The following is a 17,219-nucleotide window of genomic DNA, read 5'->3' as shown; positions in this document are numbered from 1 at the left end:
TACGTCCGACGTACGTCTCCGTTCCCTCCTTCAGGGAACGAGGGTTACCATACGTAACCGAGACGTTTTCCTCAATTGCCAGACTACTTTTTTCAACAACAAAAAAAAAAAACGGTGAGGAAAGTGGCATTTGCAGTGTTGAGTCCAATGGAGACCGGGGAGAGGATTTGGTAGATTGTGTGGATGGAGGTGATGGTGAGGTCTACAGGTGCGAGTGAAGGGCATGGTCCAGTTTCTACATGTGGTTCTTGGGTAATTCTGTGGGGTATCCGGGCGGTGTCTTCTTTAAATGGTTTGAGATGGTCGGTGTTGATTTTAGGGAATATCTTCCCCTTGTCATCCCTTAAATCAGCGTTTTTCTCTTGTATATGGGTTATTTCATAAGGTCCCAACCAGCTGCGCTCAAGCTTGCCCCCTTTCCTCTGCTGGGACCTTATGTTTTCCCCTAGGACCTTCTGGCCTACAGAGAATGGTGCCTGATTTGCCACCTTCAGTACCATGTCCTGTTTACAATGTCGTCCATTTTCTCCTTTAAAGAAATAGCATTGGAAATGCGATCCTCTGCGATCACAGATTCCACTGTGCGGTTGACCTTTTCAGAAACACTGAAGATTGAAATTATTGTATTTTTTTATATTGTAACTTGACTCAAAGTTGTGTATTAATGCCAAATCAAAATGCAGGCATTGCTGAGTGAAGCTGAAGCATGTTTAGCATGCCACGTCCTCCCTCATCAAATTCCTGAATAATGTGACTAAGCCTGACAATGAAATCGAATGGAATTCAAACTTTATTTTGCAGTGGTGAGCCACAATCACAAACACTGAAAATATAACCCAAACATGACACAAAACACTATTACTACAACAACTCAAAGAAGGATCATGTGAAGGTAGTTCATTTAGACTGATTATCAGCTAAGGTGTCTATTATCTCTCTGCAATAGCAGATGTACTAAGGACTCTCCCAATAAAACAGTGTGTATGTGTGTTTCAAGTGCTCAACTATGGCAGCTTTACAAAGAATCCTACAGCTTGAGCACAGAAGGTGAACCAGAAGTCAGTCAGTCTATAGAAATGCCTAATTAAGGACAAATCTTACCACCCTTGGCTCACTATCTGATGATGTCTTAAGAAAATTCCAGCTTCCAAGGACCAAGATCCTTGAATTTCTTCAGACTGTGAAACCACAGACACAAGAAGAAACTACGCCTTAAGTCCAGTTGTTAGCTACACTGCATTATTATGCTGTTGGAAGTTTTATACAGCTGATGAACAACATCCTGATTTTCCCCAAACCTCCATCAGTGGCACCCTTATCCCAGTGTCAAGCCCTGTGGTAAATGAGCCTAATATATATATATATATATATATTTAAAAAATTGTCTTTTGGGATGTTTTAACAAATATTCTCACTCCGCAAACTCTCTTTTTCTTCGCACAAATGAAACCGAGGTTGCGTTCCAATCGGCAATATTAAAGCTTTCGGAGGGAGAATACTTGCGATGGTCACACTGTTCTATCATTTCAAACTGAATTTGTAATAAAAATAAACAAAAGTAAATTACGTAGAGCCTGAGCACCACTATTTTAAGTTGTCCAAATCACTCAAAGTGGATGGTGAAATCTTCGAAAGGAATAGGTCAAAGGGTCGATAACTCTGAATAGCACACACCCAAGCTGTGGCGAAATCAAAGACGTCGAAGAAAGCCAACAAGAGCGGAGCTAAAACTCCCAATAGTGCATGCTTTTCTTTACACGTCGGTTGTCCAGTTGTTTTCCCAAATCTGGACATTTTCCACATTTTTCTATTGTGTTACAGTTGTGTTTAGTTGTTTATCTATTATAAAGCTGAATTAATTGTTGGAGATTGTGTATCACTTTTTTTCTGTGATGTTTATTACTTTATTTGTTGAAGTGACAGAATCAATCGCCTCGATATATGATTTTGTGACGATATATAATTTTTCCTTCAATGCCTGTATTGTGGTGTTCATTAAATAAACACTCTGAACAACACATGTATGAACGCTTTATTTCCTCAGCACTTCAACACAAGCTTATCTCATTCTACCTCTTCACTCTTAGGTTGTGTGTTTGGTGCTCCTGCCATCTAGGGGACAATTATGAGAACAACAGCTGATCACCTCAGGATGTTTGATAGTGTGAGTTGTCCCTGTTTGTCCTGAGGAGTTCAACCGTCCACTGTTCTTCAGAGAAATCCTGCATTCTTTGGTTTTCCAGCACATTATGCATATCCGAACCCCTAAATAACACTGACTATATAAATTATTACTTCTGAAATCAATCAGATCAAAGACAGATCCTAAGTTCCTTATAGGTTATTTTTCACTATGGATCTGTTATTCCATATAATGAGGAATAAAATGATGTTTGTGAATCAGTCTCCAGTAAATGAGAACCTGTTTGTGAATCTGAGAGCTTAAGAGATGTTTAGTCACATTTCAGCACAAATTCACAGATTGAGCCAATTTAACTAAAGATAATGAAATATAAACCAGAAGAAATGATTTAACCATTTTAATTTTCATTAAGTTAAATCCATCATCAGTGTAATCTTTCAAGGCCATTTTAATATAACGCACTTTAACAAAACAAAGATGAAATGTGATTTTATTTATTGCCCCTATATTCTGTGGAGAAACTGATGGAGTAAGACGGATATATTCATCATGATAGGGATTCAGTTTTAGTAAATACATTTATAAAGTAGATCTTTCTCTGTGACCACAAACTTAATTTAACTGCTCAAAGGTTTTTTTCCCAATTCTTTGTGATATGAAGATCAAGAGACTTGACTTTATTCATGACTGAGAATATCACAAATGCTCTGTAGTTGGTTATAATAATTACATTTAGGTATAAGCCCTCAGTGGTATTGATAGCTTTGTTATTTGCCCTTGAAATCAATCCTTTATCTTATCATTTGAATGTGTTTAGTGTGTGTGTGTGTGTGTGTGTGTGTGTGTGTGTGTGTGTGTGTGTGTGTGTGAATGTCTTTTATTTTGAACGGGACTTTTATTTTGGTGTGGGGTCATGACGTCATAAGGCTGCGCCGCGCTCCTTCAACTGTGATTCTGCTGAAGAAAGGTTTGTGTTTTTAATCTTTTAAACTGTTTAAATCAACACAACCCGTTCAACCGATTATATGGAGAGCTGTTAAATTAACATCGTAATGTATCTAATACATAATGAACATTGTGTTTTTAAATAAGTAAAGTGCATGAGTAACAGTAATGAACAGTTTTTGTGAGTAAACATGAGTAACAGAAAAGGCTCGTCTCATTTGGCTCTCTATATAGTGATTCAGTTCATCATAAACACACTGTTTGCTTTCTGGCAAGTAATTTACATTTACATGCCTTGCTGGGGGTTTAACCCACTAGGCCACCATCTCATAATGATAGAGAAACTGAACTAAACACTTAACAAAACAGTGTAAATGCAAAGAGGGCAAACATCTCAAATGTCCCTTCCCATATCTAATGTGTGTTCCTTTATCAATGTGTCCTGTTCAGGTGATTTAAGTCCATGACTCGACCCCTTCCCAGTGCGCTGACTACTGAACTAGCCTGGAGCTGATTGAGACAGGGCCGGACCCAGAGATTTAGTGTGGATCCTGTTGATTATTGTCATCTTAACCATGACAGAGTGTCCAAACACACAGAAGAACTCCTGCTGAAGCCGCTGAGATCCACGTGACACACTATTATAAAGAGGATGAATGCGTTTATTAAAGAGGAGAGTGAAGACGTGAAGATTGAAGACACATTCAGAGTCAAACATGAAGACGAACAAACAGGTGCGCTTCATTCTCTAAACTTTTCTCTAAAATTTTGTCTGAGCTATGAACAATAAAAAAAAAAGAATACAATTAATATTTTCTCATTTTATTTGTCTTCATCCTTTTAGTGCAGAATGAGTAAATCTGATTGTTTTTAGGATGACACAATTTTTTAAAAGTTACATTTTTAGGCTGATTCATTTTCTGAGGTTCAAGATGGCCAATCAAATCAAAGAAGGCGGGGCTTACTGTCCTACTGTACATAGAAATGTTCAGCTACCGACAGTAATGCAAACTACTCAACTTTTGGTGAATTGTCGCCGTTTTGAATTGAAAAATGCGATCATGATTCATGTAATTCATAAATGAATGTGACGGCGAAGCAAAACACTTTGGCATTTTCTACATAGGCCTATTAGACGAATAAGAGTGAACTCTTTTAAAAATAAAATATTTGCAAATAGTTTAAATTGATTACTTCAAAAAATACAATTAGACCTAGAACTTTACCATTCATATTTATTTATGTAGTTATTAAATCCGTTTAATTATTAAATTCATTTATTATTATTATTATTAATATCCGGGTGCGATTTGTGAAAGAAACAGAAGGGAGATGCTTTTTAAACATTTTTTTTTTCCTTTAAAAATAAAACACACGGTGGATATTTTTTGGCAGCTGTTAAATTTTTTTCTTTTTTACAATAAATATTCTAAATTTAACTTTGAGCTTTAAGTATTAAACAGATTAGCTTCGATATTTGACCACTGTTTACAATGACACTAATAATTCTTAATTTCTGATAGGAATGTAAAATCAATCTGTAGTTATTAATATTTTGAATAGGCCTACAATAACGCGACACAAACCGGTACATATTCAATCGCGTTTGCTCACGTTTATTTTTGATAACAGTGCTTCAGTACACAAGCCTATAAACGTTTAGTCCACATTTGGAGAAATATTCATTCACACGTTTACCTCCTATTTCTTTAGATAGAACAGAACCATCATTTCTTAATGACTCGCAGAAAGACGATTCTCTGCCGATCCATTAGTCAACATTTGGGCTACCTTACGATGTCGGCAAATTTCATCTCATTATATTTATGCGTCCTTATTATATATAATATCTGCATAAGGTCACAATAGAGTGAGTTTTGAGCAGAAACATTGGTAACTGACTTTTTGAAAAACTGATTGGATTGAGGCGCGTGAAACTAGGGGATGCGAACGCTAACAGTTAAGTCCATTTCTGATTTTATTTTTTGGGGATTTTAAAATTATTGTTATTTATAATATAAATCATACCCAAGGTGCCCCCCCCCCCAAACACAAAAGTAAAACTCGCCTATGGAAAACGGTGATGTCATATTTGAATGATCTGAGTCATCGCGCTGGAGACGGGTTTATTGAGGATGACATATCGATTAAACAATTATTAAATAGGAATATTCGAATGATCGGAGTCGTCACGCCGGAGACGGGTTTATTGAGGATGCCGTGTCGATGAGGCAATTTCAGGGGAGTCTAAATAACACGGTCTCTGCAGACACTTCAGGGTCATGCGTTGGTCTTCTCTGGGCGCAGGTCCACCGTCTGATCTAGCTATGAAGACTGTAATGAAGACTATTCCAGAGTTTAGGAGCTAAATAGGAAAAGGATCGAGGTGAGGGGAAAAAATGAAGAGTTGAGCTCTTTTTATTTTAATATATCTCTTTACATAAATACTATTTCTACTTAAAAATTATTTCGTAATTTTACTAACCCAGTGTTTTGTATGTGAATGCTGTTTCACGTGAATATTACCACAGGAGTGAAACACAAAGCTTTGTTTAGCCTAGGAAGGAAATAATGGTCAGATTGCACTTTATATTTCTGTTTTGCGATCTGGATCTGGTCACTCGATTTTCCGTGAATTTTAACAATAGGCCTAGTTGTCCATTTTATCCCAATGGACATGGACATCTCGTTTCTTTTCCCAAATCTTCACTCACTTCGCACCCATTTTTCGCAGGGGATTATAAACGTTTCTTCCTTTCGTTTGCTTATAATTAAGTCTATTATAACTATTCACATCCTTTACTGTGGTAAAGTATAACAAACACTGTAGGACGAATACCTTTTTACTTCAAATTTTATTTAACACAGTTTGTTCTTGTTATTAAACTTGGTAAGGCGCGTCAAGTTTGGTTTATTTGAATAGCGCATTTCGCACACACACACGCTGGTGATTTTAGTTTGGTTTTCTCTGGCAGTGAATAATCAAACATTGCCCAAATGTCTTGACCCTGTGGAAGATAAAATCCGCTCTTCAGACCCTTTACAACAAGTGTTGCTTTGCAACATCAGGAGAAAACCTGAAGACGAAGATATTTGAAAAGGTGTCTATTCAGCTTGTGTCCCACATTCATCTCAAAGCGCAGAGCGGTATATGACACATCTTTGCGGGGAAATAGTATGAATCAAATATTTTTCTAACTAATATTTAATTTTCTTATATTCTTTAGGTTACCATTATTTACTGAAAATCATTTAAATGTTTTATAGGCTGTAGTGTGTTGTAGAGCTGCAACTAACGATTATTTTTTCTGTCGACTAATCTAACGATTATTTTTATTTATTTTATTTTTTCCGATTAGTCGACTAATCTAACGATTTTTTATTTTTATTTTATTTTTTCGATTAGTCGACTAATCTAACGATTATTTTTATTTATTTTATTTTTTCGATTAGTCGACTAATCTAACGATTATTATTATTTTTATCTAGTGTTCTTTTTTTAATTAGCTAATGAATCCTTTGGATAACTTTACAAAAAATGATAAGTACAACTTCTAATATAATATTTCAACTTTTATTAAATTTTTTCCAAAAAGTACTGTAAGTTAGTTTTTACAGTATACAAAAATAAAGTGCCAAAAATAAAATGTAAACAACACTTTAGCATCAGGCATGAATAATGCCATATAAATTCAAAAGCATTCAAAATGTCATATAAATTCAACAAAAGCACTGCTCAACAATGTGCAAAAATACATGTACACAAATAAAGTGCCAAAAAATAAAGTGCCAAAAAATAACATGTAAAGAACACTTTAGGGCATCAGGCATGAATAATGCCATATAAATTCTGACTAAGATTTTGCAAAAGCATTCTCAAGGCATTATGTGGTTTAAAGTAGTAACACACCACAAAAATACTGGTCAACAACACTATGTAAAACATACCTGAAAGGTAACAGTTTTAAAGGAGCCAAGTTCAACAAAAGCACTGTTCAACACTGTGCAAAAATAATGGCCAATACAGTGCAAAGATTACCTGAACGCATCTTGTAGTTTAAAGAAGTCCAACATAAATACAGCCCAACATAAACAGTGCAAAAGGTTGGGGGCCTTTGTTACTAATTATATTGCATTGCAATGGAGGAAGGTTAGCATATCGACATGCTCTGGAGTTAGGCTTGCTCTTTTATTTGTCAAAATGTTGCCGGCAACTGAGAAAAGCCTTTCAGATGGGGTTGATGTTGCAGGCACAGACAAGTAACTCTTTGCCAGCATGGCCAAGATGGGAAACCTCACTTTATTTTCCTTCCACCATTTCAGCGGATTTTCTTCCTTTGGAATAGCCTGCTCACTAAAGTACATGTGTATCTCATTCCTCACAACTTCACTGTGAGTTTCTTGATCATGGATGTAACCAGTGTCATCCTCACCATTACTGTGGTCATCTGAATCCGAACCGAGCAAGGTGTCCAACAGAGACACTTGTCTCTTCTCTGAAAATGTCATGTCCGCACTGGCTGACTGAACCGGTTCCTCACATTGATGTTGATGTGTTTGCTCCTCATATCTTCTTTTCTCTTCAAGAGCAAGAGCTTGAACCTTGAGGTGAACTTTTAAACTGTCCTCTGCTGGAAGGAATTTTAGTCTGCGGAATCTGGGGTCCAGGGCTGCTGCAATAAGACATACATTCTCTCCATCATCTCTGAATTTAGTTTCCCGCTCCCATCTTGATGTCATCTCCTGTGCAGCAACACTTTGGAAAGCCTTGACTGCTGCGGTCTCGAAAATTGTGCTCTGTATGGATTTCTGGAGGCCCTTTACCAGAGGAGGTGGAGCTGAACCAGTCACATAGGACTCTCCACTCAAGAAAACAGTAGCACACTCGAAAGGCCTCAGGACTTGTTCCACTTCCTCAAGTAAGCTCCACTGATCATGTTTCAGATCCAGGAAGCGCTTCCCTCGTGGTGTGACATCAGGATCGGAAAGTGTTGCAGTCACAGGCCACCTCTGTTCAAGCAGGCGGCTGATCATGTATAAAGTACTGTTCCATCTTACGGATACATCATTAATTAATGCATGCTCAGGGGTACCCATTTGTTGCTGTTTTGCTTTAAGCTTTGTGGTGGCCAGCTCACTTTTTTGAAAATGTTCCACAAGGCACTTTGCAGCCCTCAGTGTCTTGCTGATCTGGGGATCCCTCAGGGCATGGTTGACAACTAACTGCAATGTATGACCAGCACACCTGAGAGAAGAGATGCCATGCTTTTCTTCCAAAATACACAGAGCAGCGACAACATTTGCAGCATTATCATGGACAACTACAATTACATTGGCCATAGATATCTCAAACTTCTCAGCTGCTTTTTCCACCCAGTTAGCAATGTTTTCAGCTGTGTGCCGATCTTCAAGTGGCATGGTGGTCAGATTGTACGATGTAAGCTCCCAGTCTTCATTAATGAAGTGGCATGTGACACCCAAGTATGCCTCTATGGCAATACTGGTCCATGCGTCTGTGGTGAGAGCTATTTTTGATTTCACATCTTTGAGTGACGCTTTCAATCTTTCAAAATTCTCCTCATATTTCTTCTCCATCAGCTTAGTGAAATGGGACCTGGAGGGAAGTGTGTATCCTGGGTAAAATGTGTTGCAAATCCTTGACCGTCTACAATAGAAAGAGGTCTCATATCTTTTACAATCAAGTTGAGTATGCTATCGGTAAGTGTTACGGCCAGCTGGGGCGTGCAAACAGTGACATCCTTTTTATGAAAGAATTCTTCTAAGCTTTGCCTCTTCCTGAGAAAAAACAAACACAATAATTAACATTAGGAACAAATTTAAACATGAAATCTATGAATATATTAACTGTACTGTATTTCAAAGAGGGTAGTAAATCTGCATATTTTTAAATGAACTGAATGTGATTAATTACAATGTTTAATATGATTACTTTGATTACAATATTAATTGTATTTCAGAGAGTGTAGTGAATGTAATTTAATTATGACATACAGAAAGAATTTTAAAATCTTTTTAAATAATTCATTATTAATCACGTAAGTTACTAATGATTGTTTTATTTAATTGGCTTGTGCCAAAAGTAAACAAAATGCACTAGTATCTTATGTATCTATATGATCACATACACTACTAGATTAGAGCATACTGTCAATGTAAATCTAGTAGTTAATTTCAAGTCTACGTGTGCATAAACAAATTCTAACAACCAGTAAATGTTAATTAAAAGTTAAAGTTTGCTTTATTTTCGCCAATGTAACGTTAACATAATATATGTTTACAGTTTATACCATTAGTGGTTAGCGTTACCATTATTACCTAGCATATATGAATTAATTCTTGACCAAAACACAGCAGGTAAAAACGCAACAATTACTCCCAAAACGAATTGTAATAATAATAAATACTTACACAGATGGCTCGTCCTTTTGAGTTCGGAGAGCGCCCGGATGTTTTCTTCTGAGGTGCTCGTGCATCGCCGTTGTGCTGCCGTGGTACGCCATTTCGGTTTTGCAAAGGGAACAAAGGACCATTTTGTTTGGCCTCTGTTTAAAGAATTCCCATACTTTTGATAATCGTGGTCTAGGTTTTTGTGATAGAACGGAACTTTCTCCATTCCCAGGAGCAGAAGCCGCCATTACGCGAGATGAATGTGTGATGCGACGCGTCAACGCATTTCACGCACGTCGACGTATTTCCGTAGTCGACGTCATCGACGCGTCGTTGCAGCACTAGTGTGTTGTTTCACTGACGGAAGTGCTGAAATAAACACGCATGCTTATGGATGTTTCAGCCTCAAATTATTTCAAAATGTAGGCTATATATATATATATATATATTATATATACAGTCGTGGTCAAAATTGTTGGCACCCCTTGTAAATATGATCAAATATGGCTTTAAAAAATAAATCTGCATTGGTTATCCTTTTTATCTTATATTCAAAAAATTCACAAAAATCTAACCTTTCATTGAAGTAAAAATATTTAAAATGGGGGGTAAATCACATTATTAAATAAATGCTTTTCTCCAAAACACGTTGGCCACAATTGTTGGCACCCCTAAAAACTTTTATGAGTAAAATATCTCTGAAGTATATTCCCATTAATATTTAAAAAAATTTAGCACACCAGGGTGACAAGGAACATGAAATTGTCCAGTTATGACGTCTTGTTTCACAGAAGTATAAATATAAGGAAGCACAAAGTCCAATTTCCCTTAATCATTCATCACAATGAGTAAAACCAAAGAATATAGTTCTGATGTGCAGCAACAGATTGTTGAGCTTCACACAATAGAAAGTGGCTGTAGGAAAATAGCTAAAGCATTGAAAATTCTCATTTCCACAATCAGGGCAAAAATTAAGAAGTTCCAATCAACTAAAGATGTTACGAATCTGCCTGGAAGAGGACGTGTGTTTATTTTGTCCCAATGCATGGCGAGGAGAGGAGTTTGAGTGGCCAAAGACTCTCCAAGGATCACAGATGGAGAATCGCAGAGATTAGTTGAGTCTTGGGGTCAGAAAGCCTAAAAAACAAAAAAACAAACCCATACATCACCATATGTTGTTTGGGAGGGAGTCAAGAAAAATCCTCCTCGCTCAACCAGAAACAAACTCTAGCATATTCATTTGTCAGACACAACTGGAACTTCAGACGGGACCTGGTTCTGTGGTCAGATGAAACTATAAAAAGAGCTTTTTGGCAGCAAATCTACCAGAAGGGTTTTGTGCAAACAGGGATAAAAAGTACCCCATGCCCACGGCTAAAAATACCGCTGGAACTTTAATGTTGAGGGCCTATTTTTTTGCTAGAGGTCCTGGACATCTTGTTCAGACACATGGTATAATGGATTCTAGCAAATACCAACAGATAAAAAATAAAAACCTGACGACCTCTGCTATAAATCTTATAATGGGCTGTGGTTGGATCTTCCATCAGAACAATGATCCAAAACAAACATCAAAATCAACACAAAAATGTGTCACTGAACACAAAATTAAGCTTCTGCCATGGTCGTCCCAGTCACCTGACCTGAACCCTATAGAGAATGAGTGGGCTGAAATGAAGAGAAGAAGCACCAACATGGATCTGTTCATCTGAAGGATCTGGAGAGATTCAGTATGGAGGAATGGTCTCTGATCTCTTGTCAGGTTTCTCCAAACTCATCAGGCATTTTAGGAGAAGACTCAGAGCTGTTATCTTGGGAAAAGGAGGTTGCAAAAAGTATTTAGTAAAAGGGTGCCAACAATTGTGGCCAACGTGTTTTGGAGAAAAGCATTTATTTCATAATGTGATTTACCCCCCATTTTCTTTTACTTCAATGAAAGGTTAGATTTTTGTGAATTTTTTGAATATAAGATAAAAAGGATAACCAATGCAGATTTATTTTTTAAAGCCATATTTGATCATATATACAAGGGGTGCCAACAATTTTGACCACGACTGTATATATATATATATATATATATATATATATATATATATATATATATATATATATATATCTGGCATAGACTACAGCAGGGCTGTACGTTAACTTTTTTGCACATAGCACTGGTGCTACAGAGGTTGAAAGTTTTGTAGCACAGCCGACAGAATTGTAGCACATGTATTAAACGTCTGTTACCATGTCTGAAAAATGCAAAAAGTGCTATAAATTACAAATATTTAAGAATAAAAAAATAAAAAAAAATTATTATTATTATATTTTACAGGAAACATAAATCATTAGAAAGGTCTAAGGTTTTATAATAAAATATTAAATTATGATCAAAAAATGTGTGACTGTAATGTCTTAATTTTCTTATGTATTCACTGAGAAAGAAAAAAAGTACTGTACACGTCTCAACAAAGCAAATCTATCACTGTACTACAGAATATTATAAAATAATATAATTTCTGCCTCCATTCTGTGATGTGAAGCCTGTCAGAAGTTCATGAAGTTCATTTGTTGCCCTGATTACAAGCATATGCGCGAATATACTCGTATCTAAGGTAAATCACAAACACATATGCTGGTTACGTTTTTTCCTGAACAAGTGCGCACCCGAGTCCGTGTTGCTTTCACATTCATGTGAATCGAGTTCCAGGGCCACCTCCTTCAGATAGTCTCGGGTACCCCGATGCGCACAGAGCCCGCGATTAACAGCTTTTACATTAGCAATTTTTCATGCAAACCGTGCCCCTTTTCGAACTAAAATGCCGAACTCCATCTCACAGTGCATGCAGAGATTGAGCAGCATTTATTGCGAACCGATCGCCCTGAATAGTGCTGCGCTTCATCTGCACATATATTTATTTATTTAATAATGTAAGCAATTTTCACAATGACAAATCTCGATTTTGGTTTAATTTCAGTCAATCGTGCAGCCCTAGATTAACCTCACACGAGCACAAAACAAATTCTCCCTTCACTCAAACGAGCTCTGTCTCACATGCTAAACTGTATCGCACGTGTGCTACTGGGGTAAATGTATTCATCGCACAGACCGAATTTTTTTTTTTTTTTTGGAGCACGTGCAACACATATGTTGCACTGTACAGCCCTGGACTACAGTATTTAAAATAGCATACATATGCCTTAGTTACATTCTCAATTTAATTTACAGAGCAATTCCTGCTACGTTTTTAGTTTAACTAATACTATAGAAGAGGATTAGTGTGTCGCACTCGCAACTGGGGCTTGGCATCACGATGGTGGCGCTCCATTATGATGACGGTCAATGTTGTGGTCGATAGTATCGAATGCAGCGCTAAGATCGAGTATTACTAATAGAGAGATACAACCACGATCGGATGATAAGAGTAAATCATCTGTAACTCTGATGAGAGCAGTATCAGTGCTATGATACGGTCTAAATCCTGACTGGAAACCCTCACAGATACTAGGGGTGTAACGGTACACAAAACTGACAGTTCGGTACGAGTTCGGTAGAGCAGTTTTACAACATTGCTTTTTATTTATTTTTATTAAACAGTGGTTTACTGAAAAAATGTGTCTGTCCTTAAATTAATTAAATTATAACTAAAAGTTTATTGAAGGTCTTGCTTTAAAATATATAGGGAGCCCTTACTTGCACATTAATGTTAAAGGTTAACAACAGAGCCGAAACTATTAGTCTAAATTCAGTTGCTATTTATTTTTAGGTATAATAATCAACACTCAAATAACAAAGTTCGCAAATATGTAAACTTCACATAAGGCAGTTTTTGCAATAACTTCTAAAGCTAAACTTCTAAAATTTCTCTCCAATTCGTTGTTGAAATATAATCATTTATAGCCTACACAGTGTCTGTCATTTTCATGACAGGTTTATTTAATCATGCATGAAATAATCAAGACATCACTAACAGGTTAAGTAGAATATAATGACTACATAGGCTAATATAATGAATATATAGGCTAATATAATGAATATATAAGCTAATATAATGAATATATAGGCTAATATAATGAATATACAGGCTAATATAGTGCATATATTTAGTGAAAGAGTTGATTTCTCTAGTGAATAAAATTCTGTGGACACTGAATGACTGCCTGAGGTAAATGTGATGCTAATGTTACATGACATTGTTTAGTTTACAAGCATATTGAGGTCTTTCCGCCGTTGAAACACTGATTGGGCGATTACACCACATATGATACGTGACAGTAAGTTGTAATGTATCCTCAACACACCTTCAGATGTTCATTGATGTTTATTCTTTAGGAAGAGATGATCGATCGCGTTCACAGATGTTCGCGCACGCCCAGTCACGCCATATTAAAGAGAGTCAAAACGTAATTTATCGTTTGAATTTCATGATAAAATGGACTGAATACTTAATACGTGTACCGTTACACCCCTAACAGATACCATTTCTTTCTAAAAAGTAGCATAATTGTGAGGACACTGCCTTTTCAAGTATTTTTGACAGAAAGGGTAGATTTGAGATTGGCCTGTAATTGACTAATTCTGTAGGATCATAATAAGTGGTTTAATACTAGCAAACTTAAAAATTTTCGGTACATATCCTAATGACAAAGATGAATTAATGATATTAAGAAGAGGATCTATGACCTCTGGTAGCATCTCTTTTAATAGCCTTGTCGGTATAGGGTAGGGGTGCACAGATCTGACTTTTTCAGACCCGATACCGATGCCTGGGCTTTGTGTATCTGTCGATACCAGATACCGATCCGATACTATTGTTGAATTAATAATAAACTGTATACCTTCCACCTTATACCTTCCTTGAAGAGACTAACTAAACATAACTAAGACAAAATAACAGATGTATGTAAAGTGTTGAATTCTTATTTAAAAAACAATTGTGCATTCAAAGCTAAAACAGAATGTGATCAAACTTCTTTAAATAAATAAAATGTAGCAGTGTAAACAAAAAACAGTCTATTGGTCAAACATACAATAGTAATCTGACAGTTACCAATCATTGTAAACATGTAAAAAAATTTTTTAATTCTTATAAATTTGTTAACAATTGTGCATTCAAATCTAAAAATATAATGTAATCAAACTCTTAAATTAATATGAATAAAATGTAGCCACAAAAAACAAAACAGTGCATTGGTTGAACATACAATAGTAATCAAACAGTTACCAAACATTGATTGTAAACAAAAATAGAAAGTGCAAAGTACTGCAAACAGAAATTTAAAATGCAACATAGCAGCTGAACCTGAGTAATAAAAAAATGCTTAATAAACTAATAAAAAGTTGGTCGAACAACAACTTGATCGCACATGCAAATAATAATAACCGAACTTTGTAAACATGTAGTGCAGGGTCACACCACCATCACAAACATGACCTGTGAATGCACACTTTTTGCGTCGTTGAAATGCATCCTGCAAAGTTAGTTGCTGGGCTGTATTGTCCACTCCTTTTGTTTTTCTGAGCTGCAGGAATTCAGCGTGCTCCTTAGCATGGTGTTTCTGGATGTGCTTGATTAAATTGGTAGTATTGTACTTTGCAGTAGTACCACCTCCCCTCAAAACATTTACTTTGCAGACATTGCAAACAGACGACGAACTAGTTGGCGTGGCAAGCGTGAAATATCTCCTCCACACAGCCGACTCTCTGGCTAGCTCCATGTTGCTTCTAGCATGCGACACACTGAAGCTGACGAATGACGTAGGTTATGCTTCGACGAAAAGAAAAGAAAAAAACCTGGATCGGCTTGTGGATCTGTTCATTTTTCCGATCCCCGAACCAGCTATTTTGTTAGTATCGCGGCCGATATCACATCCTAAAAACGGATCGGTGCACCCCTAGTATAGGGTCGAGCATGCATGTTGTTGATTTTGATGATTTTTCTTCCAAGAGAGTCGAGCAATAAGCAGATCTAGCAGTTTTTACGGCCTTTCTGTATGCGATCATGCGCTCTTTCCACGAATTATGAAAGACCTTTAGTTTTGTTTTCTTCCAGCTGCGCTCCATTTTTCTGGCTGCTGTTTTAAGGGCCCGGGTGTGCTCGTTGTACCACGGCGTTGGGCTATTTTCTTTAATCTTCTTTAAGCACAGAGGAGCAACTGTGTCTAAAGTACTGGAAAAGAGAGAGTCAATAGTTTCTGTTGCAACATCGAGTTCTTCTATACTATCTGGGATGCTGAGCAGATGATACTGATGAGGGAGATTATTTAAAAAGCAATCTTTAGTAGCGGCAGTGATTGTCCTGCCATTTTTTGAAACGAGGGGGCGGCTTTGCAACCTTAGCTAAATTAAGTATACATGATACTAAGTAATGATCTGAGATGTCATCGCTCTGCTGCAGAATTTCAACGGTATCAACATTTATTCCATGTGACAATATTAGGTCTAAAGTATGATTATGGCGATGAGTGGCTCCTGACACGTGTTGCCTAACTCCAATAGACGTTAGTGTGTCTTTAAATGCTAATCCCAATGCGTCTTTTCCGTTGTCTACATGGATATTAAAATCACCAACAATTAGTACTTTATCTACGACCAGTACTAACTCTGATAGAAAATCAGCAAATTCTTTGATAAAGTCTGTATTATGCCCTGGTGGCCTGTATACAGTAGCTAACACATGTTGAACAGGTTTTATCATGTACGCTACATAGCGTTACATAAAGCACCAAAACTTCAAAGGAATTATATTTGAAACTAGACTTCTGAGTAATACTGAAGATATTATTATAAATTACAGCAACCCCTCCCCCTTTACCTTCCAGACGCGGCTCATGTTTATAACAATAATCTTGGGGGGTGGACTCATTTAAGGTAATGTAGTCGTCAGGTTTTAGCCAGGTTTCTGTCAAACACAGCACATCTAGATTATTATCTGTAATGATATCATTAACAATAAGCGCTTTTGGGGAAAGGGATCTAATATTCAGCAACCCAAGCTTTATCAATTGTTCATCTGTATTATATCTTTTCTTTATTTGTTGGACATCAATTAAATTTTTACTGTTGAATGGTTTTGATGTTTTTTTTGTATTTACTAATTTGGGGAACAGACACAGTCTCTATATGATAATATCTAGGTGAAAGAGTCTCTATGTGCTGGGATTTATCTGACTCCGGTGACGTGAGACAGCTAGCAGACGGTCGGTTTAGCCAGTTTGTCTGCTTCCTGACCTGGGCCCTAGTGAGTCAAGGTTTAGCTCTAAGACTATGTGCCAGATTACTAGAGAGAAGAGCGGCACCACCCCAAGAGGGATGGATGCCATCCTTCTTCAACAGGTCAGGTCTGCCCCAAAAACTTTTCCAATTGTCTATGAACCCTATGTTATTTTGCAGACACCACTTAGACAACCAGTCATAGAGTGATGATAGTCTGCTAACTATCTCATCACTCCTTTTAACTTGGAGGGGACCAGAACAAAAAACTACATTTGACATCGTACTAGCGAGTTCACACACCTCTTTAATGTCAATTTTGGTGATCTCCGACTGGCGAAGTCGAACATCATTAGTGCAGACGTGAATAATAATCTTAGAGAATTTACGATTAGCTTTAGCCAGCAAACAAATGACTATTTTATTTTAATGTTTGTATCTCCTAGAATACGTCACTCCTTTTAGGGGTATAACATATTAAAGAAGGCTTGTTTGGCAATGTGTGTTACAACATTTTAG

General features: G+C 36.8%; 1 protein-coding gene across 2 annotated transcripts in view; it reads left to right on the top strand.

Annotated features, from left to right (window-relative positions):
- LOC307126928 (uncharacterized protein) overlaps positions 1–17,219 on the top strand; it is a 597,805-nt gene that overhangs the window by 568,876 nt on the left and 11,710 nt on the right. The window contains exons 1-2 of one of the 2 annotated variants that reach the window (XM_079817806.1): positions 3,046–3,110; positions 3,539–3,822. In XM_079817806.1, the coding sequence (XP_079673932.1) occupies positions 3,741–3,822 (82 nt within the window). In that variant the 5' untranslated portion in view covers positions 3,046–3,110; positions 3,539–3,740. Of the gene's footprint in view, positions 1–3,045; positions 3,111–3,538; positions 3,823–17,219 lie in introns of those variants that run through there. The other variant, XM_079817807.1, reaches the window with a different exon arrangement.

The sequence above is a fragment of the Gobio gobio genome (assembly GCF_949357685.1).
Source record: "Gobio gobio genome assembly, chromosome: 5".
Classification (NCBI taxonomy): Eukaryota; Metazoa; Chordata; class Actinopteri; order Cypriniformes; family Gobionidae; genus Gobio; species Gobio gobio.
The sequence above is the reverse complement of the archived record's forward strand: the minus strand, read 5'-3'. Positions and strand labels throughout refer to the sequence as shown.